Source organism: Periplaneta americana, chromosome 11 (genome assembly GCF_040183065.1).
Source record: "Periplaneta americana isolate PAMFEO1 chromosome 11, P.americana_PAMFEO1_priV1, whole genome shotgun sequence".
Classification (NCBI taxonomy): Eukaryota; Metazoa; Arthropoda; class Insecta; order Blattodea; family Blattidae; genus Periplaneta; species Periplaneta americana.
This window is the reverse complement of record NC_091127.1, coordinates 179,257,024-179,280,800: the sequence shown is the minus strand read 5'-3', so window position 1 is coordinate 179,280,800 and position 23,777 is coordinate 179,257,024. Positions and strand designations below refer to the sequence as shown.

At 34.5% G+C, this 23,777-nt stretch overlaps 1 protein-coding gene across 1 annotated transcript in view; it reads right to left on the bottom strand.

Annotated features, from left to right (window-relative positions):
* Positions 1-19,935, bottom strand: part of spz4 (Spaetzle domain-containing protein 4) — a 59,065-nt gene extending 39,130 nt beyond the window's left edge. Inside the window, exon 1 of the mRNA XM_069840575.1 lies at positions 19,756-19,935. Coding sequence (XP_069696676.1) covers positions 19,756-19,782 — 27 coding nt within the window. The 5' untranslated portion in view covers positions 19,783-19,935. The remainder of the gene's footprint in view (positions 1-19,755) is intronic.
* Positions 19,936-23,777: the final 3,842 nt, after the last annotated feature.

Genomic DNA, 23,777 nt, shown 5'->3' with positions numbered 1-23,777 from the left:
CTATAATGGAGCGTAGTGAGACTTCTGTGTAACGGGAAAGCAGAGTTCGATCCTTAAAAATCCATGCTCAATTAAAATCGTATATAATTTTGACGCGTCCACCTCTGCGTCTGCATGTGGGCGTGAGGCCAGCAGCCGGCTGGTCGGTCTAGGCCCTTCACGGGCTGTAGCGCCACGGATTATTATTATTATTATTATTATTATTATTATTATTATTATTATTATTATTATTATTATTTTGACGACTTCATATTCACGCTACGAGAAATCCTTCACATACTTGAATTTTAAGTAGGAGAAAAAGAGAGAGTAGCGGACCGATAACAACGTTTCCGAGTTGTATTATCTGCACTGCCATTCTAGAGAACGGGTGATACCGATACTCAGCCAGTTACCGTACATACATAGTTACGTATTCGTTGATAAAAAAATGTCGCATTGAAACAAAGCGTTCTGCATAAAATAGAATACCAAACATACCCGCTTCTGATGGGAAACTGAAATTATGACATTTTTGGCAGTATCTGATGACCAGGCAGCGCATTTGTGTTCCCAATCGTACAGCGGATCGAGTAGTTTCTTCGGGTACATCTATTACGTCACGTGGATTCATAAGCAGGATAGAATTGCAAATAGGTTCGCATAGACCAGGGCTGGGAAGCAGCCTGTCTTAGAGGGCTCAGCCTCTTTCCATACCTTAGTTGCTCTTATGCAGAATGCTCTATTTATAATACGATTTTCCCACCCCTGGCATAGACTGTGAATCATAGTACAACCACAGTCTACTATATACAGTCACGAAGCTTGGGATGATTTTTTGCAATTCTCGCGATAGTTGCTAGCCGCTTGGAGCGCTGTGAGTACTAGGAACAATAGACTGTGCCACAGCCATCGTGATCTAATACAAGCCGTAAGGCAGACCATGTAACTCGCTTAACCCGATCACGAAGGGCGGCGTTTCAACCATATAAATTAGTTGGAAAGCATAAACAGTAACATATGTTTCTCTAAATTGTAGTGTAATTCCATTAATAAAATTTAAAACAATGGTTATGAGACACTTCAGACATAATTCACTTGCAAGTTAAGGTGTAATATTATTTATGGTGTGAAAATTACGTTGTTCGTATGTGTAATACCTGCCTTTATTTCGATTAAATATTGCGAAATTCTTGTACATTAATTTATGCACGATTCAATAATTTTCAATTGCACCGCACGGATATTTAGATATGTTGAAATTATAGGTTATGTTTACTGTACCATTTGCCCCTTTCTGTCTAAATTTAGTGATCTCCAATGCCTTGTCATTCATATGAAAATTATAGGTTATGATTACCATATTTAACTTATATTCCTAAATTCGCAATTATACATTATAATTAAGCATAATGTCATGTATGATACCCCGGACATTCAATTTGTCTGTATTTTAATACTACAATTGAGTACTGAATTAATATATTTATCTACTACTTAAGAGACGAAGTAACACAATTGTACGTACGGTACACTAATTTCATAGGAGTGGCATGGTAAATGTTTTGTCTAAAATTAAGGAAGGTAGATGTGCTAAATTGAAATCAATATAAATTCTTTTTTATTAAACCTCAAAATAGCTTCCATTCTAAACTTGAAGTGTTGACGCGAACAGATTATGTTAACATGTAAAATTCTCTTCACATTAAAATAACAGAATTTTGTAATTATTTCTGCAACATATTATGCAACAAGAAATAAACGGAACTTATGGACACATTTCACTAAATAAAGCTTAGCAATGGTAAGCAATAAAGTTATAATATAATATTTCACTGAGGTCCATACACTGAAATAGAAAACCCGAGCAAACATTACGGCCTGGTCTAGATCGAAAAAGCATTAACTGTGTCGTATTTCGCATTTTTGTGAAAAGCTATGTAAACTGTGAAATGTTCGTTATCGGTTGTAATAACTGTAAATGGCTAAAATACAATAATTTGAATAATAATATGGGACAAGGAGACGTTTGTAGTACTACTATAAATTGTAAGAAAAATAGGTTAGAATTATCCTTCTTCCGAAGGATCCAGGAAGGTGAGTTTATAGAATATAATATATATTTTATGAAAATAATATATAAACCTTCTGTATTTCATATTTCAATAGTGGAAGGAAGGTGTTAATTTTTTCAAAAGAATACGATATCGAAAGTACAATACATTTTATCGTCTGCTAGGGAAAGAGTCTGTGATGAGGCGATAGTAGCGAACCTGGTGGTGAGCAACTATCTATGTTTGCATATTTAGTAAGTATTGAGCTTCGTGACTGTATATACTAGACTGTGGTGCAATACAGACGCTCCATCGTCAATGATGTTTAGGCCTATGTAAAACACCAAGTTACGACTACATTGTGATCTGATTATAATACTGAGTACTAAGTTGAATTTTCATTCAGACTTTCGTGTTAATATTATTTTAATTTATCGATCTATGTTATATTGTGATAATTGTGATCTGTATTTTTTAAATAATTTTCTAAGTGGGCTCGTTTCTGAACACAAATTTGTCCCATTCCAATGTCGCTAGAGTCTAAATTAATTAACTTAATTTGTAAAAATATACAATATTTATTTCTTCTTTCTTTTCTTTCTTTCAAAAGTATACCTCCAGCAAGATTTACGTTACAGTTGGTTATATTCGAATTTCGGAAGGACTATTTCAGCATAAGAAATGGAAACATACTGTGATTTATGTGAAATGGTTATCTCTGCTATGATGTAATGTATTATAAATATGCCTCTGTAATGTCATGTGACGGAGAAAAACATTCCCTCACTTTAAACAAAATTTATATGATGTTCGTGAAAGATTTGCATTTCATAACCTCAGAATGTATGTTTTCTTTCACTGCAACGCGTTTAGGTTTTGATAAATGAATTATTTGTATATCTTGTGTAAAATATAAATATTTTCAATTTGTATATTGATTTTTGTTATTACAATTATGTCCCTGTAACGTCATGTAACGTAGGAAGAACATTTTCTTAGCTTAAACAAATTTTTTACTGACAATTATTATGGTAAAATATATTAATTTCATAATCTCAGAATATATGTTTTGTTCACCGTAATGGAACTGATTTTGTTACATGAATTAATTGCATACATATATTATATATAGAATATATACAGTTAATGTGTAGCATGTTTACTGTTACATTGTATAATATAATATATTCTATATACTAGTTCAGTATTATTATCTAATTATATATTTTGTCATATGTAGCACTAATATTTTGTAGAGCGCTAGTTTCGCAAAGTTAGTGCGTTTCTATGGTTAAAAAGTAGCTGGACAAACCATATCAATCCCACTTAAATTTGTCGTGATCCATTATTATTATTATTATTATTATTATTATTATTATTATTATTATTATTATTATTATTATTATTATTATTATTATTATGGATTCAACCCTCTGCAGATAGCGATGTTTACGCTACTGTAAAACAAATAAATATCCGGGAGAAAGATCGCACATTATCTTCACAAGATGCCTTGTACAGTTAGGAACATAAATTCATAAAAATATACAGTGAAATTAATAAGTCGAAAAGCGAATTTTGTCCAGCTAGATTAGGAAAATTGCACACTGTGCGTCGGCCCGAAAGAATATACGTAGGCCTATTCACGTGAAAAGTTTCACTTCAGTGAATACAGTACTTTATTTACATTTTATAATAATGCATTCAAATAAAACATTTTGCATTAATGGTTTCACCCTAAAGTGGGACACAAAATAACTTCTCTGATCGGCCGTATGCCTATAATGATATACATAGGTTGCTGTCATGAGAAAGTTTCACGAGTTACAGCTCGACCAAGTTAAGTCTGCGAGCCGATAGGGGAAGTTGGAGGCAGTTCTGTAGTGAAAGAGGCGGTAACTAGAGGAGACCAGTACAGTCTCATATGACAGCAAAGTTTTCCTACTGCGCTTCAGTTCATAGAGCGGTAACAATTTAAGACGCTTTGAAATAGACTGTACTTCTATTTCTGCTTGACAGTGAGGTTTGGCGTTCTGATTGGCAAGCGCGGTGAATGTTGCATGAGGGGGGAGGCTGGGAGACAGCGTAACTGTTGCCTTTATCTGATGACAAGGACAACAAATGCGTGCGCTCCGTAGTGTATTTTAAACGATGTGCACACGTTGAAATCTGAGCGTCAAGTGACCTATGTGGCAACTGTGTTTTGCCTCTACATTCCATCCCGATATCCCCACTCGCAGACTTGACTTGGGCAAGCTGTACCACTCTTTCAATTCATCTTCACCAGGCAGAAGTGCCACTTTACGTCTGCTGTAGCTATTGGTAAAGAACTTCTCTGTTATCATCTCATCATTGAACATCCCCAAATTGTGGAAAGAAAACAAAAATCCCTTGTTTACGCCTTGAAAAATGACTGAGTGTTCCAAGGTCAGTCGATCTGACAGCTATTAACTCAGCTCTCAAAATACAGAAGTAATTCAATTTCTTTAAAAAAGAAGAAGAAGAAGAAGAAGAAGAAGAATCCATGATTCACTCGTAGTAGATAACGGTACTTTCGCCAACAATTCGTGGAATGGAAATAAATTATTAGTACCAAATTATACAATGAAATGAATTAACATTAAAATATAAGCCATTGTTAGTGTGTATTTTATCATTCGTAAGAGAATATCGGTACTGACGAGTCGAACTTCGTAATACGATCTTTCTCGGGTTCACAATTAATTAAGTTTGTTATAATGAAGTGCAATTTTTTGTAACATATCTTGTACACAATGACATTGCATTAATAATGTTGTTTTGACGGAAAACATCTGAACTATGTAAAGTCTCGTATTGATATTGTCTGTGACCTTGGTTTGGCTTGGCTTAGTGAGGGCTGGATCCCGGATAGGTCCGTACACTTAAGCATGCTTTGAACCATTGTGTGCCAATATGTGCGATGTGCCTGGGTAGAATTCGTGAATCCAACGCTGGCAAATGTGCCATCCTGCCTCAGACCCTGATAGAGTCTGATCCTATTTCGCGGACGGTAGCCTAATAAGTGGACTTCGACATTGAAGCACATAATTTCTGAACTTACGTACACACAGGATAAATCAGTGTTTAGAGAGCAGCTGGCAAGGTGGCTCTCTCCCATCACACACATCGTATCAGTTGGAGGTTTTGCAATGTACGCCGAGCAAACAGAGAGACAGACAGACAGATCGATCGATCAGATAGATAGATAGATAGATAGATAGATAGATAGATAGATAGATAGACAGACAGACAGACAGACAGACAGACAGACAGACAGACAGACAGACAGACAGACAGACAGACAGACAGACAGATAGATAGATAGATAGATAGATAGATAGATAGATAGATAGATAGATAGATAGATAGATAGATAGATAGATAGATAGATAGATAGATAGATAGATAGACGGACAGGAGGACGGACGGACGGATGGAGAGACAGGCAGACAGACAGACAGACAGACAGATAGACAGACAGACAGATAGACTTTCACCTGTAGGACAATGTAAATATTATATTGGCCAAAATACAATGTATTATCGTCTCTCAGATGTAGTAACATAACATTTTCTTAGGCCTATAAAGAGTTATAGCTACAGAGCAATACTGTTTACAAAGGTAATTTTTAACAATATTATTATTATTATTATTATTATTATTATTATTATTATTATTATTAGCAGAAAATATAACTTTTTTAATTATAAGAAACGACATAAATAAAATAATTGTGAGATATAAATCGCAAAATTAAATTCGTCTTAAAATAGTAACATTATTATAAAATACACAGCATTTAGATAAACATTTAGAAAACAATATTACAGTATGTTCTATTTGCTGTAAATCTATAGTAACTCCCATATTAGTAAAACTTTTGTTCGGAGGGAAAATTGAGCATATAGTACATAGCTTAATAAATTATTACCGGTACAAAGAAGGATTATAGGCTAATATTAAAGTATTATTATATTTAAAATAAAAATACCGGTAAATCAAATATTGAGAAATAAAGATAGTAACATTAAAATATTATATTTAAAATAAAAATACCGATAAGTCAAATATTGAGAAAGAAAGATAATACTATTAAAATATTATTATAAATATTCAAAATAAAAATATCTGTAAGTCAGATATTGAATTTAGTACGAATTTAATATCAATAAGAAGTCAAAATGAAAGTTTTATAGGTTATAGGTTAATTGACAATGAAATGGAGTAGACTGAGATTCAAATGAAATGTAATAAGATATTATTTAATTTAAAATATATCGGTCAAATATATATATATATATAAACTAATTCCATAATTCCAATTACGTATTCTAAATATCTTTTTCATTTTCAACTTGAATTCATACATGTTACAATTTCTTAATAATTTATATATATTTCAAAACCATGTTATAAATTTTAGTCCATAATTAAGGCCGTATTTTTTTTTTGTCAACAGTTATGATGCATTTTGTCTCTTCTTGTGAGGTTTTATTGCACTCCATTTCATATTTAATTTCATTTTCTTGCGGAACAAAATTAATACTGCATACTGTATGTTTAAAAATATGTTCCAATTGCATTTCGCTTTCGACATCGCATTACTTGACGTTGCCCTAAATGTTCCAGCTTCAGTGCTAGTACTGTTCGCATTTCAGGAGAAGATCCGAAAATGACATGCGAGTTTTTCCCCCATTATTACAACCCAAACCCGACACGGAATCGGCCTGCCAGTGACATCACCCCCATCCACCTGTTCTTGCAGAGACGCTGAGTTACTAGCTTACCCTCTCCTCTTACACCGCAAGGACCACTTGTGAAAACTGTACAGTATAGAACGGATTCATCGGTCTGTCTCCTTGAAATGCACGCGTGTTCACTATCATCTCTTATTAGTAATCATCTATTATTCATTTACGATTTTAAAAAATAGTCACATGTGGGTGCGGTACTTCGGTACTACTTATTCAGTTATTCTACAGAATATAGTTTGATATTAGAGAAATAGCTAGCTACATGAGATTAGTAAATTGAACCCGAAGTCGAGAGAGAGAACAAAAAAGAAGTATAGAACTATAGACAGACAGCACAGCGGATAGAAGATGGAAGAACTAAACAAGTCCTAACCTGCCCCCCACCTCCACCCAATTGTTGTTTATTGTTTTTTATTGTTAGTAAAATAACATGTACAAATATAGTCTTAATTCTTCCCTGAAAGAGTAAAAAAAACTCGTGCTCTGCTATTAGTTAACCTGTATCTCCCCGACTCGGACTTCAACTTTGAAGTCTGCTGATATGCTCCAGGGGCCCTGAGCCCCAAACCCTTCCTGTACCAGCATCGGAAACCCGTACTACTCCCAAGACATCACACCAGTCTATTTTTATTATTGCAGACGATAGATGAAATAAGGAGATGGTGAAGAGTCTTGGTGGAATGGTAGAGGGAACGGGAGTACCCCGAGGAAAACCCTCTGCAATGTCGATATTGTCCACCACAAACTTCATCACGACCTAGCCGAGGATCGAACCCTGCGTGAAAGACCAGCGCTCTAGCGCTTTATAATAGCCACATACACGGCTTCTCTGTGTCTTTACAGAGGTAGTAAAAAGTATTTCGTTCAATTAATACTCAGCCGGTATCAAGCAACACTTTCCTTTGAAAAGATAAGGTAAGAGTTTGTTTATCGATTAGGCCTTCTCAGATATATTTTCTAATACTGCTCCAATGTCTACCAAAGTTGAGTAAGCATTTTCAAATGACGCGCCATTGTTAAGTCCACGTGAAGTATAAAACAACGTTATCATAATCTTGAGTTGATTGGTGACAATAAAAAAAGATTAGTAATTTAAATTTAAATTTGAGTAAGCTCAAAATTTATTCACTGTGGATGATGGTAGTAGAAATCAGTACCCATATTGATGTTGGCGTATAAATAATAACTACCTAGGGATAATTTTTACAACGAAAACGTGACAACACCGCTTGTCATTACAAGTACAGATGCATGCAAAAAAGATATATCCAACACAAAGCTTGTTGGTACTGTGCTCCAACCACGAGAAAGTCTCTGCCGGATGAGACGAAGGGGAGTAATGCTGTGAATGAATGTTGATGTCATAAGATGTCATAAGGTCACACACGTGGGTACTCGTATCTCTATTGGCTCGCTGTCACAGCACAAACAATAACATTGATACACACATGTTTATACTACCCTAGTTACAAAATTATATCACTGTTAATCTCCTGGTCTTTTAATCTCTCCATACAGGAAATAACATATGCAGGAGAGCGCATGTTTTTTTAAACTGACGTTATAACGATAATATTATATACTGTGCTCCAACCACGAGAAAGTCTCTGCCGGATGAGACGAAGGGGAGTAATGCTGTGAATGAATGTTGATGTCATAAGATGTCATAAGGTCACACACGTGGATACTCGTATCTCTATTGGCTCGCTGCCACAGCACAAACAATAACACTGATACCCACATGTTTATGCTACCCTAGTTACAAAATTAGATCACTGTTAATCTCCTGGTCTTTTAATCTCTCCATAATGAAATAACATATGCAGGAGAGCGCATGTTTTTTAAACTGACGTTATAACGATAATATTATATACTGTATCTACTTCGCTCCAATAGATGACGCAATAGTAAGCACATTCCTTTCACGGTTGATCTCCTGGTTGGAGAACAGTATCTACTTCGCTCCAATAGATGACGCAATAGTAAGCACATTCCTTTCATGGTTGATTTCCTGGTTGGAGAACAGTAGAGAACTAAATCACCGCGGCGGTTTTATACTGATTATAGCTAATGCGCAAAATAACCGAAAGTTATAGTCAAAAATTTTGTTTCGATACTGCAAAAAACATTTACAATTTCGCACTTTTTTTTTAAAATTGGTGGCACTTTATATGCCTGTTTCAATAAGTTCCAAGTCTCTTATGGACCCTTGCCTTTCGCATCGTATGGAAAAATATGATTATGTTACATTAACGTTTTCATCTTCCTTTTATCTTCATCAGTGATGGAGATAGGTGAGCTGAGTGTAGCAAGTGGAGGGTGATCACTGAGTTAATTCGTGCATGAGAGGGTTGATGTGAGAATGTAGCTTTTCCAGATAATTTTTCCGTAACGTTCGAACGTAGTCACTAAATAAACTGATACAATTCATCTGATAACGTAATACCAATTTTATTCTGTACTGGTGAAGATGGCGCTGATGAATGTGTGTTCGATGTTCGGTATAGATGGCGTTGAACAGGGGCGGGGGTTCGATGTTTACTGTATCTGTTCGGTTCGATGTCTCCATATCCACAGTTGAAAGGAAATTTTGCTGTTGGAAGGAAGTGTTGGCTGTGATAGGAAGTGAATTTAAAGTGACAAGTCATTTATAAGAACGGTCACAAATCGTGGCGTGGAATGCATGTTAAGGACAATTTAAAATATAGAAAATAGCGTAAAGTGAGTACGGGAAATATTTCGTGGAGATGCACGGAAAAAAAAAAAATGTACCGCAATTTTACAGACTAATGGAGAAGTTAGTGAAATAGTATATATAAAAGACTTGCATGATCATGAAAATAAAACCGCTAGGGCTATTGAATCACATATTTTGCGGGCAAATTGTAAAAGAAAAGAGTGTGAAGAAATTACTTTACAACCCAGTAAATAATACAAACAGAATTATCGAGGTCAGATACTTTTAATATTCAGAGAATGGAGACAGTCAAACTTCGATTAGCTTTGTACAGAGCCCGGGGGAAACAGATGCCCACTCACCCTCGCAATGTAAATGAGGCATTAGAACAGTTAAACAGTTTATAGTACATTATGCAACGAGCCTATAATGATAGTAATTAAGAAGCGAGTATGGATGTTTATGAAACGAGAGCAAGCGAATTTCATAATTTTCATACGAGCTTCTTAATTACCATTATAGGCGAGTTTCATACGACTTTTTATGCTCGACCATATTTCTAACTTGAAATTACAGTATTCAGATGTATACATTTTATTTGTATCTGACAAGATCGGAAGTGACCTTGTTCTAGGTCGTGAATTGTGAGATGTGCGCAGACGCGAAAGTATTGATTTTTTCCGAGCAACAATAATGTCATTGACCTTGTGTAATCCGTTAAACTTGGTATAACTTTGATTATTGAATTTTACATTGAAAAACGAGATGACAAATTGAATTTATTTGAATATTATTTACAATTAACGCTAATTATTATAGTAACAGAACATAACCTTCTGCGACAGTATTGGATTTCCAGCCTCCGTGACTTTTCGCTAATTCTCTTTCGATTGCATATCCGAGAATAATCGATACTTGCGGTTTTATAACGGTACAAAGCTGACTCGTTATTGGCTGAACACCTGTAAGCTGAGTTGTCATTGGCTGAAAACACCTGAACTTTAATGAGTAGGTGTACTTTAATGACACGCATTAAAGGACTGCTACCAGGTGTATAATTACTACATTTCGGCATGGTCGAGCATAAATTATTTTAACAAACCGAGGCGAAAGGTTTGTTTTGTAGACATCGAAAATAAGGCAGTAATTTTTACTTGCGAACGAAATTTTCTGTTTCTATGTAGTAATGCGCGTGATATATTAGCGGATGGAACATTCTATGTTTCACCAAAACACTTTCATCAGGTTTATACTATACATACAGTATACTACATTGGGGTATGTCCAAGTTGCTTTTTGTTTACTGTTATCGAAAACTGTATCAGCTTACGAGTGCATGTGGAAACGTATTCGTGATTTGTGTAGTGATGATTTTAATCCTGAAACCATAATTTTAGATTTTGAAGTTGCTGCTCACAATACAGTTTCCTAATATAACCATCAAAGGTTGCATTTTCATTTAGACCAGATGTGGTATAGGAAGATACTCGATCTGGGACTTCGCTCTGAATATACCAATCCTAATTCCGAAGTAGGGAAGTTCCTGAAATATATGTTTGGTTTAAAATATGTACCTCCATGCACAGTAGGGAATGCGTTTGTTGAGTTGCATAGCATTGCTCCTAATCACAGTCAGTTAACGAGATTCCTAGATTATGTACTTGGAAACTATGTCAGTGAAGATGCTAAATTCTCTCCTAAATTGTGAGCCAGTGTACCAACAGATGAAATCAGAACAACAAATTGAGTGGAATCGTTCCATCGTCATTTGAAACGACAATTTTACAAACCTCATTCCTCTATCCATGAATTTATGGAAGTGTTAAAGCAATATATTTAACTTTATTTCAATCGGTAATTATGTAGCCTATAGCATTATAGGATGGGGTAGCTCTTTTAAATCCAATTTTAATCCACTTTATTTATTACAGAAGAAAATAATTAAAATATGTCTTCATAAACCTATTGATTTTCCATCTCAAAATTTGTTTTTAGATATTAATATACTTAACGTAAGACAAATTTATTATAGGCCTATTGTATTAATAAAATTCATACATAAAAATTGAAATAATTTTGAATTGTATTCTCATAGTTATGAAACAAAAGGTATGAATTCTTTAAGATTGTTTGAACCAAAATGTAACACTGTTACAATATTTAATCATAGTAGTAATTTAGGCCCAAGAATATGTAACAAATTTATATTTAAATATCCTAATCTTATCAATTCTAATTGTTCTAGTATTAAATTAAAAAAGTTATGTATGGATTTTATGGCATATGACTCGGTTAAGAGGGAAGTATTATATGATATTCTTATTGAATTTGGTATTCCCAAGAAACTAGTTCGATTAATTAAAATGTGTCTCAGTGAAACATACAGTAGAGTCCGTATAGGTCAGTTTCTATCTGATCCTTTTCCAATTCACTGCGGGCTAAAGCAGGGAGATGCACTATCACCTTTACTTTTTAACTTCGCTCTAGAATATGCCATTAGGAAAGTTCAGGATAACAGGCAGGGTTTGGAATTGAACGGGTTACATCAGCTTCTTGTCTATGCAGATGACGTGAATATGTTAGGAGAAAATACACAAACGATTAGGGAAAACACGGAAATTTTACTTGAAGCAAGTAAAGCGATCGGTTTGGAAGTAAATCCCGAAAAGACAAAGTATATGATTATGTCTCGTGACGGGAATATTGTACGAAATGGAAATATAAATATTGGAGATTTATCCTTCGAAGAGGTGGAAAAATTCAAATATCTTGGAGCAACAGTAACAAATATAAATGAGACTCGGGAGGAAATTAAACGCAGAATAAATATGGGAAATGCCTGTTATTATTCGGTCGAGAAGCTCTTATCATCCAGTCTGCTGTCCAAAAATCTGAAAGTTAGAATTTATAAAACAGTTATATTACCGGTTCTTCTATATGGCTGTGAAACTTGGACTCTCACTCTGAGAGAGGAACATAGGTTAAGGGTGTTTGAGAATAAGGTGCTTAGGAAAATATTTGGGGCTAAGCGGGATGAAGTTACAGGAGAATGGAGAAAGTTACACAACACAGAACTGCACGCATTGTATTCTTCACCTGACATAATTAGGAACTTGAAATCCAGACGTTTGAGATGGGCAGGGCATGTAGCACGTATGGGCGGTTCTAGAAATGCATATAGAGTGTTAGTTGGGAGACCTGAGGGAAAAAGACCTTTAGGGAGGCCGAGACGTAGATGGGAGGATAATATTAAAATGGATTTGAGGGAGGTGGGGTATGATGATAGAGACTGGCTTAATCTTGCACAGGATAGGGACCGATGGCGGGCTTATGTGAGGGCGGCAATGAACCTTCGGGTTCCTTAAAAGCCATTTGTAAGTAAGTAAGTATGGATTTTATAAAAATTGAAATATTATAAATTTAAATTTATATGCTATAATTGCATAGTAGACATAAGACAAATTGTATTGTATAATTATTAATTTCAATTCAGGAATCCGCCGCTGAGCACGAGTTCTACTCTTTCAGGGGCGAGCTAAAGTTTTTCTGTATATATTATATTTTATGTTACAATTATTAGCAAAATAATAAATAAATAAACTGCAGAGTGAAACGTATCTTTCTTTCAACACAGTGCGTTATAACAGAAAAACAAACAGACGTGACCGAGATAATCATCGTGTTGCAACTGAACTATGGAGGAAATGTCAAAGTGATGAATTATCATTACTGGAGTACGGTACGTTAAAAAAATTTCACTTTGGTTCCAGCCCATCGTACTGTAAACAAACGACATACCGTACCGGGACAATCATTGTACAGTGTGCTTTAAGTTGTTGTACATATATTAATTTTATTTAAGAATCTATTAATTTAGGGGCTTGAAAATTTTTGCACATTTGCAATCCGTCGTTTTGCGGGAAAGAAAGTATGGAATTTTGCGGATTAGCAGTACCTATTTGCGCAAAAGCAAGCGGCCGTAGTCATGTCATAACAACTGATAAAACATTTACACTTACATTATGTTAATGTGATATCATTAAAAATGAAAATCTTTCCCTCAGTCGCCAAAAAGCTTTTTTTCCTGCTGACTCGGAGCTGCGCTTGGGCTGATTATCTGGTTATATATAAACGGTGCGTCAGAAAGAACGGATGGATTTCAAACTATCGATACGCAACGAGGAGAGAGATATAGTGAGGGGGACCACGACTGTTGGGTCAGCCATAGAATGCAGTTTCAGTTGAGAATATGGTGTTGGTCTGGTGTACAACGTGCTTTCATCGTAGAGACATTTTTGAAAAATGAAGAGTCTGTGATCGCCACTCAGGACTCATTTCGACATCGGATGTCACGCTAGGATTCCAACTCGGAATACAATTTTGCGGTGGGTGGCTTCATTTCGTATCACAGGTTCAACATTAAAGAAGAAATCACCTGGACGAAATTCTATTGCACTGAGATTGTCCGAGGCTACGGTAAGATCTCGCGCCCTGCGACTTCTTTCTTTGGGACCATTTGAAGGCGTAAGTTTGTAAACATCGATCACATACACTGGACGAACTGAAGACAGCGATTCGTGAAGAAATCGTGGCAATTGCACCAGCTATGACTGTGAAAGTGATGGCGAACATCAGAAAACGCCTCGATGCCTGTATTGAAAGCCAAGGACATCATATGGATAATGTTGTTTTCCATAAATAAACTGCATGTATTGGTGAATATGTTGATAACAATAAATTTTTGATTTGATGAATCTTTACAATTTTCTTGCCATGTGAAATCCATCCGTTCTTTCTGACGCACCCTGTATTTTTTCTCTCTCTCGAGATTTTCACCAATCGTAAGTCAATCTTAATATGTGTGTACGTTTTGTATGCAATGTTCATAAATATGATCATATTACCCCATCCCTGGAAGCAATAGGTTGGCTTAAACTAGATAAGAAAAGAAATTTACATTCACTTCTCTTTCTCTTCATAATCTTGAACTCTTCTATTCCTTCGTACCTGTCGTCTCGCTTCACTTACCTTTCTTCCCACCATAATCTGAACACACGCTCTCGTAATGAAACAATACTAACAATACCATCCCATCGCACCTCCTCATACTCATCCTCTTTTACAATAGCCCTGCCAAGACTCTGGAATTCGCTACATGCTAGCATCAGGGACTGTCGAAATAAAATTGAATTCAAACGCAAACTTACTAGGCACTTGGTCAGTAATTGATTTCTTGTAAATAGTTTCCTTAATCTATCACAAAATATTTCAATATCCAGTAATTTCATCACTATACAATTTTGTTATTCTAGGTTTAATTTGTAATTCAATAAATATAAAATATTATTTGTTTTTCTATGATAAATTATCTAGCTTTCATTAGTCAGGTAATCTTTTCGTAGTTTCATTTTTATTGTAATTGTAATTGTACATTTAATACTAATTGTAATTTTATTTGTAATTGTAATTCTAAATTTAATACTAGGCCTAATTGCAATTTTATTCTTCATATTATAGTTGTAATCCCCTGGTAGAGGGGCAGAGAAGGCCTGACGGCCTTATCTCTACCAGGTTAAATAAATAAATACTACTACTACTGAATATCAGGTAGTCTATGGTGAGTCCTCGGCCTCATCTCGCCAAATGCCATATTACTATCACCAATTTCATCGATGCTAAATACCCTAGTAGTTGATACGGCGTTGTTAAATAAGCAACTAAAAATATATTTTCACGGTTTCATTAAATGCCAATATTATAGTTACAACCGTATCTGACAGCTGTGTTGCGATTACAGGTTATACCGCATGAAGTTTCCGATAAGTGTCAAATTAAAAAGAAATATAGGGGCGTGCATAGCATTTAGAGCCATATTAAAGAAGAAAACATAACGTTTTAGTGTGAAAATTAATAATACATACAACACAGGTCAAGATGTAGGCTTCATAATAGAATAGAAAATACATATCTGAGAATTTCAGCAATAATAATAATAATAATAATAATAATAATAATAATAATAATAATAATAATAATAATAGTAGTAGTAGACTACATATTAATTTAAATTTAGATAAATCTATAAGGTAAAGTAGTAACTTAATTTATGAGCTAATTTAATTCAATCAATTATAATTAATTTGAGATTTGAGATAGCTAGTAAAATGATGAAAATTAATTTAATATAAGCTTATTGGAACTATGTTACAGGGAGAAAAAAAAAAAAAAAATATATATATATATAAATCTAAAATATATTTCTATAATGAGAATATTAATCCAATTGCCATTAGAGGTTTTGTAAATCTATTTGGAGAAATTAATGATAATAATAAGAATGGACAGATGTTACTTTCATTATATGTAATAAATATTAATCAGCAATTAATTTGTTAAGTAAGAATTCATGTAATTTTGACCTAAATGAAGTTATTGTCCAACAACCCCTTACATCACTTGGTAGCGAATTCCAATTTCTAGCAACTGAAACTGTATAAGATGAAGAATATAAAGCCATACGCGACAGTTGGGCCAGTTCAGATCTCATTGTGATAAACAGATCATTAAGTATTATCCTATTCTGTCACTTTCGGCTTTTTGTGTCCTTCGATGTCCTTGAATGTCTTCATTTCTCTTCAAGGCTTGTCCCCCTTTACCGTTAACGATTTCTCGTCATCTCCTCGACACTTGATAACCTCCCACACCGCGGCCAGACGCACCCAACCAGAAAGTGTCTCAGGAGTCCTACTTTGAGAATGGACCTTTCACTTGTGACATATATTTCAAACTTCAGTTTAGGTCAACGTACTAAGAAACAGATAAATAAACTGACAGTGAAATTAGTGATATTGTACAATATGAAAAGACATAATATGTTCTTTTTGCCTTCTTGTTGACAATATATTGGGTCACTAACTGAGAAGATGTCTGTTGAAAGATGCAATGGAAGGAATGGTTAACGGGAGAAGAGTTCAGGGCAGAACAAGATTTCAGATGATAGACGACATTAAGGTACATGGATCATGAATCATAATTATGCGAAGACAAAGAGGAAGGCAGAAAATGGGAAAGATTGGAGAATGCTGGATGTGCAGTGAAGGACCTTATACAGTATGTGTAAATATACGGGCATATAAAACAGGTGTTCTATAAAAAACATCTTTCGTGCTCTGCCAGTGACAATGTGTTCTTTATTCGTATATTATAACTCGTGAAACAATAACAATTGTTTTCGCGCGATCGTTTTTTTTTTTTTTTTTGTATTTACAGCTATTATTGTTAGATCTTGAAAGTTAGAATTCCCACACAGAAACTGGTTGCTAGGGAAACCATTCTTCATCACATAAAACTATACTGAATGACCCATTACAGTTCACTTATTGATACTTAGTTACCATTACAGTATAGGTAGTTTTACGAAGGCTTTTGAAAAATATTGCTCTAAATTTTCAATGCAAAATATATTGTATTTGCAATTTTAAAAATATGATCATGCCAAACAAGTCACTCAGCTGAGTGCGCCCCACGTATAATGGTAGTTGACTTGGACATAAAACATCAACATATATGCCTAACTTGGAGTCAGGCCACAAAGGGAAACATTGAAGGAGGAGAGTTTGATCCGGTGCTGTGGATTGAATTCGGCGTAGCCCAGTGGTCAGAGCGCTTGGTACGTAGAACCCTGGTTCGATCCCTAGCGCCGGAGCGAATTTTTCTCCTCAAATATTAATTGTTGTAAATAGGCTATACGTTTGTGAAGTGCATTACGAAATCTCGGAAATTGAAAAACGAACAGAGAAAATTTTGTAAAAAGCACTTTCCAACCTTGTATCGTTAATATACTATTCCATTTCATTTCGTGATACCGTATATGAAATGTACAAAATGAAATAAGCATATTCTACAAGTATTAAAAATATGACAATATTACATAATTTTTGTAAAATATTAAAGTTCATAAATTTACAGACAGCGTCACTGCCTTGGTTTAATAAATTAATATTTGGTCTATCTTCTCCACTGTTATGGTGGTAGTGAGCCTGTAATTTGCACTCATGAAATCCTATGTTTTGTTAAGGAGATAACGTTAACATGAATGTCACCGGTAACTATTGTTAGTGTTTAACCGTTCCTAAATTGTTATTATTTAAAACACAAATAATGTGTACTTCTTTTACCGTTCATTTGTAATTAATTAGTTTGTCACATCTCTACTATATTGCTCTGTTCGAATCGCAGTTCTACAGTACTTTACAAGAAAAAGAGAGCGCAATTCACTTGATAATAATAAATATTAATGGAAGATAAGTCTTAATTAAACTAGTGATAATTTACACAGAAAAGACATCATAATTAATAAGACAGTGGTATTTCCATTAATCAACCACGTGAATTTCATTCCCGTTAATCGAGAACAATGGTAAATATGACTGACAAATATCACTAACCGAAACTTACTTTACCTTGTAATCGAAAATGAAAGCCTACTGCTAAAGGTGCGGAACTATCAAAGCAACAATTAACAATATTTTAGTTCATATTGCTTGTATCTATAAAATTTTAGTAGGTCTATGTTTCCCAAGATTCTTGTTGTTGACATAAGCAGAAACAAAATGTAATTATAAATCATATTCCTACAAAGAAACAGAAAACAAGAGGACAATGATAAACATTTCTTTCAAGGAACTCGAAGCCAACTTGGAGAAGCTCAGCCACTTATTTATTTTTATTGGTTCACAATTCACTTTGTTCTTCGTTTGTACTGTAAATGAAAAAAATGATATTTCATTTAAACTGATGAAATTATATCAAGAATTTAAATGTCTGTGCAGTTCTCTGGATTTAAAATTGTAATTTCCGAAATGAAAAAAATATGAACAGATTAAGTTATTGGTGCAAATATCAGTCAAGTGAAGATAAAGAAAACCTAGGTAGCACAATTATATGCACACACAGAGAGAGAGAGAGAGAGAGAGAGAGAGAGAGAGAGAGAAAGAAAGATATATGGTAAAAGTTGGTAATATTGTGATACGAGTAATATTGTGATAGTTATTTTTGAGAATTTATTACACGAGAGAAGGACCGGTTTTGTGCAGAAACTTGTCCACGAACATTCCCTTAATACGTTGACGCAAACAACCGATCTTCATCTTGCTCAGTAAAATTGTAATAAATTCTCAAAAAGAACTATCACAATATTACCAACTTTTATCCTATATATATAGTGAACTAAAATATCCGGTACTGATCCTAACTTTGCTAGCAAGAAGTTTACCTATAGGTATTTGTATAGGTCTAGTAGTTTCTCCCAGACGTATATAGAATTCGTCAATGCACAGAAAACAGATGGGTGAAAATTGGTCTCTGTCAAGAGGTAGGCCTATGCTTTATTTCCTTGTCCTTATTACTCAAGATAATGTACACTGTCGCAGTTGCTGCAAGAAGTTTACTACACCACATTCGTATTACAGCTTCGAGACACTAATAACTGAATAATACAGCTAACTACGGAAACAAAATGTAGCCTCAGAAACTGGAACAAAACTAAGAGTTTCTCAAACATTTGATTTAGTAGAGAGAAATTGTTTATACTAATGGGCGTTAGTTTCTTCTTTGCAAAAAAACTACTGGAAACAATTATTGGCAACTACTATTTGAACAAGTTCTGTGGCCTGTTTTTCACTAACGCGTGTCAGAGTTGGATATTTTAACGCAAAATAAATTGTTCACAAGCAGGGTAACTAGGCCTAGAGTAATGAAAAGGCATTCATGTTTCACTAAGATTGATTACAGGTAACAGTTAATGTGAATTAAATGCTTACGCTAATAGAAAAACATCATAATTACTATCTTTGCCTTATAATTTACAGCACGTTAACTCTGATACAGCAAATGCTTGTGTCAAATGTCGACGCAAGAATTTATCGCGCATAAATTATATTATTACATAAACGTGCAAAATGGCATATTATCCACAAATTAAAATTGTTTGTGAACACAACATTAGAACTTCGTAGATCGACATTATGTTATCATAATATGTATGCTATTTAAAATTCAACGCAATATGCAGGGTGATATAATTGTAGCTAAAATAATTTCGTAACCTAAAATTGACACCGGTTTATGAAAGCTGATAAATTGTAAATAACATTGAAAATCACATTTATTTAAATTTTAAAATAACCTTAATTTATTCATATTAATCTACTTGATCTGTTCTTGCAGGCGCTAGGGGAAAAGCGCAAATAAAGAGTGCGGCCTACTTACAAGAAAATGGCACACTCCCGGTTTCATTCCAGTATTCCTCCACCTGCCCAGAGTAACACTATAAACACAATCACCGCAACACCTAACACTTAATGGCACTAACAAATTGAGGTGCAGCGATCGTCAGCATGATCCAGAGGCACTGTCCAGAGAGTTCACTGCAAGCTTATTGCCCACCAATCCTTCAGATTGAGGTTTCCGCGTTACCGTAACGCAAGAAAAAAATAAGTATAGTTGGAAACTAGGTCAGTCACACGGGAGGTGGGGGAGGTCAGATACCGTTACGCGAGCTGCTGAGGAGATGTGTGTCACGGCACACTATGCAGTCTGACACAAGTTCAAGAGTAAACAAGACTAGCCACGGATATACTTTTAGTCTGTCTTGTTGTACATTAATGCGTCCACCACTTTCGCTAGTGGATGGAAAGGGTGGGAATTTTCAATGAGATGGAAACTTTGATAGAACCTATGTACCAGAGCTCGAATACCGTTGAATAGTGGAATGCATTCTTTGATGTCGTTCTGTCGCCCGACAGAAATCTGTTTTCGTTCTTCTAACCGCAGGCAAAATAACAGAAGAATCGGCATTGTGTCTGCTGGTGTCAGATTCGTAGCGATAGCCTGTTATGTAAAATCGCATACGTAGCTTCCAAGACTGTTTGTTATATATGGATGTATGAGCAGGGCTGAAGCATTCCGATGTATCGAGTTTGAATATGCAGACTTTCAGTCTTAGGAATTCGGTCGATTACAGTTACAAACTTTCTAATTATGTCGTTCGATTTCACTCCTTAGAGTCATCCCTATTTCCCTTTCCACAATTCCCCAAGCCAGCCCGACATTAGGGGCCACAACGCTTCTTCTCTTATTCCTTCTTATAACAAATATCCTCAGATATTACAGGTCCTCAAGTTTACTTCTAAAGTACAGACTTCACTTTTATCGGAATGTTCCCAACTGTTTTATCAGCTTGAAGATAAATATTTTGAACAATTCATTCATTCATAGTTTTCTAACCAAGGGAGAGCTTTCACTGCAAACTCTGCATTTTCAAATCTTTCCAATTTTCTGCCTTCCTCTTAGTCTCCACATACGATCCATATATACAGTATCTTAATGTCATCTATCATCTAATATCTTCTTCTACCCCGAACTTTTCTTCCGTTCACCATTTCTTCCAGTATATCCTTCAGTAGGTAGCTGTGTTGCCAACACATAGATCGTATCCCCGTCAGTTTAACACCTGGAAATCCTTCAGAATCCATCAAAATTTAAAAAAAGTAAATCAGACCCACTCAATATATTTATATATAAATAAAAAAGCAAATTTTAACACAACTTACTTACCAATCTTGATTAAAATAATAATTCTTCAAGCTCTGACTTGATTACGAGGATATCTGAAACAGGGAATTCCTTAACATGGTACGGCACGAACAGGGATGTTCAAAGAAGAAGTAAAATCCCTAAAAAAATTGAACAGTTAAAAACGGCAGCAGCTAAAAAAGTCAAAAGGCGAAGTAAATAGTAATTTCCGCCACAAAATCCGTCACCGTCAAAGTCATTCTTTTCCCGCCCGCTACGTTGAAAATCCGTCAGCGGAATTTCCGTCCAGTTGACAACACTGGTAGGTAGTTTCTTCTCAGCCAATTATGTATTAATATAGGTCTATTTACTTATTATTTACGAAGAATTACATTTGCAATGTTTACGTGACGCAGAGTTATGCAATTTAAAATCTAATGAGTTAACCAATTTTATAAAAGTTGATTTTATGATTTATTTATTCGAAATAGAATATAGACCATTCTTGAATAGGAATCTTTTCTGAAAAGTAAGAGGAAAACATAACTCAAAGAAATTATCAATTTTTGGGGACAACCGACTGTTATAGTATTGATCAAGACATTGTTTGTTTTATTTTGAATGGTTTTAGATAGACAGTGAACGGTGTCTTTCTTAAAACTTCACGAAAAGTACTCTATCGCAGTTATGCAAATGAAAGATTTATAATTATATTCGTGAATTTACTGTAAGCACTGCAAAGAACTACAACCCTCTTCATTTCCAATCATGTCGTGGATTTTAGCATATTTACATCTTTTACATCTTTTATTCCTTAGTTGCAAATCATATCTACCATTGCATAAATGCATTTCAAGTTATTTGTAAATAAAGATCAAGATTTTATAGTGCATATGTATGCATATTTAAGGCGTTAATGCATATTTCAGCTTTTAGTGCATGCAAACGCATATTTTGTTATTTTTTTATCTATCTGGTGCTTAAACCAAGATTAAGAATACGAAAAATCACAAAAACTGAATACAGAAGAAACACAGACATTGAAACACATTACAGTAGTTATATTTTATTTATAACACTCTGACAACATGCAGACAATGCACTGTTGCCGGCGAATCATTGCGGACAATTCCGCGGCTATCAACAAAGAATTCCATAATGAAATGCACTGCTGACCAGGGTTGCCAGATAAAAAAAGGCAACCGTCGTACTTATTTATGAAAATGTCGTACTTCAGCATAAAATTGTCATACATTTATCATCTTACTAACATATTTCACGTAACATACAAAAAGTAGTTCATATATATATATATATATATATATATATATATATATATATATATATATATACACACAGGGTAATTCACGAGGATTTACCGTCCCTTACGGAGCTTATTTCCGAAGACATTCTGAGCAAAAAAAGTCATTTAAACATTTATCCTAATCTCACTATTTTCAGAGTTACACTAATTTGAAATTGTTTGTAAAATACCATTATTCTTGAGTTTTAAGGGTAATAGTAATATGCGTTACAAGAGCGGTATGTTGACGTTTTCATGTTCGAGGAAAAGATTGAAAAAGCGAAACGTAGTTGAGCTTTTTTAATTTCCGAGAACATGAAAACAAACATACTGCTCGTGTATCGTACATTATTTTGTGCGAAGATCGTTTATTACATACCTGAAAGAGGAATTTCTAATTAGTAATGAAATATCCATCTTGGTTTCTGTTCAATGACGGCAACTTTGGAAAACAAATATATCTATCTTCAACATTGTTCCTATAAAATGTTTTCTGTGTTTACTATACTGCAGCAGGCCGTGATATACGTCTGTCTTTTTTTTCCCCAGTCTATGATGAGTCTGGAATCTTGTTGATTTTTTCACGGTTTCCTTAATGTTACTTGCATTACAAATGCAGTAACTTTTGTGGTGTTGTAGAGTTTACTTAATTTTTGCAAATATTTAAAAACAATAATTAACAGTGCAATTTAGGTTAAATTGCAGTGGTAAGTTTCCAATTTATAATTATTACTATATTGAACGTTTTTAAAAATAATATGTTAAAAGCCTAAAGCAGTAAAATTAATATGACGCTTAAGCGGTAAGAATAGGGAAATTGTTATGTGTGTTACGTTGGGAATACTGAATGTGGTATTTCACACTTACCGCGTATTGGTTTTGTGCGGAAACCAAGCAAATACGTACGATCTCGCATAAAAGAATGTTACAGATAAAGAATGGACTATTCAGGAGTATTATTTCTTTAATTAGCTAATATTCTGAAGCTCGTGAATCACCCTGTATAAATAATTCTACCACTAAATTTTAGTTCCAATTAGAAATATTAGGTACTAATTATTGTTCACATCCACAGCGACATTCAACATTCAAATAAATCAGCGTCCATTTTTTTCACCCAATCAAGAATATTAATAATTATAGTTCATATCTACAATGACATTTAGCATTCAACAAATCACCATTTCTTCATCAACACTGTCATCCACGTAAAGCATGCACGATAACAAAAATTATTGTATTGAAAGTCAGCAGAAACTTGATCTTTGGCCGGCGGCAACTGATAATTATAGGTACATCAAATTAATCCACCTGCAGTCGACTGAAGTCCGACACCGCTATTACGTCGGCGCATTTAGATTTCTTAATCCTTAGTCACCAAATTGATTTTCAAGGCATATTTATTTTTATCCCT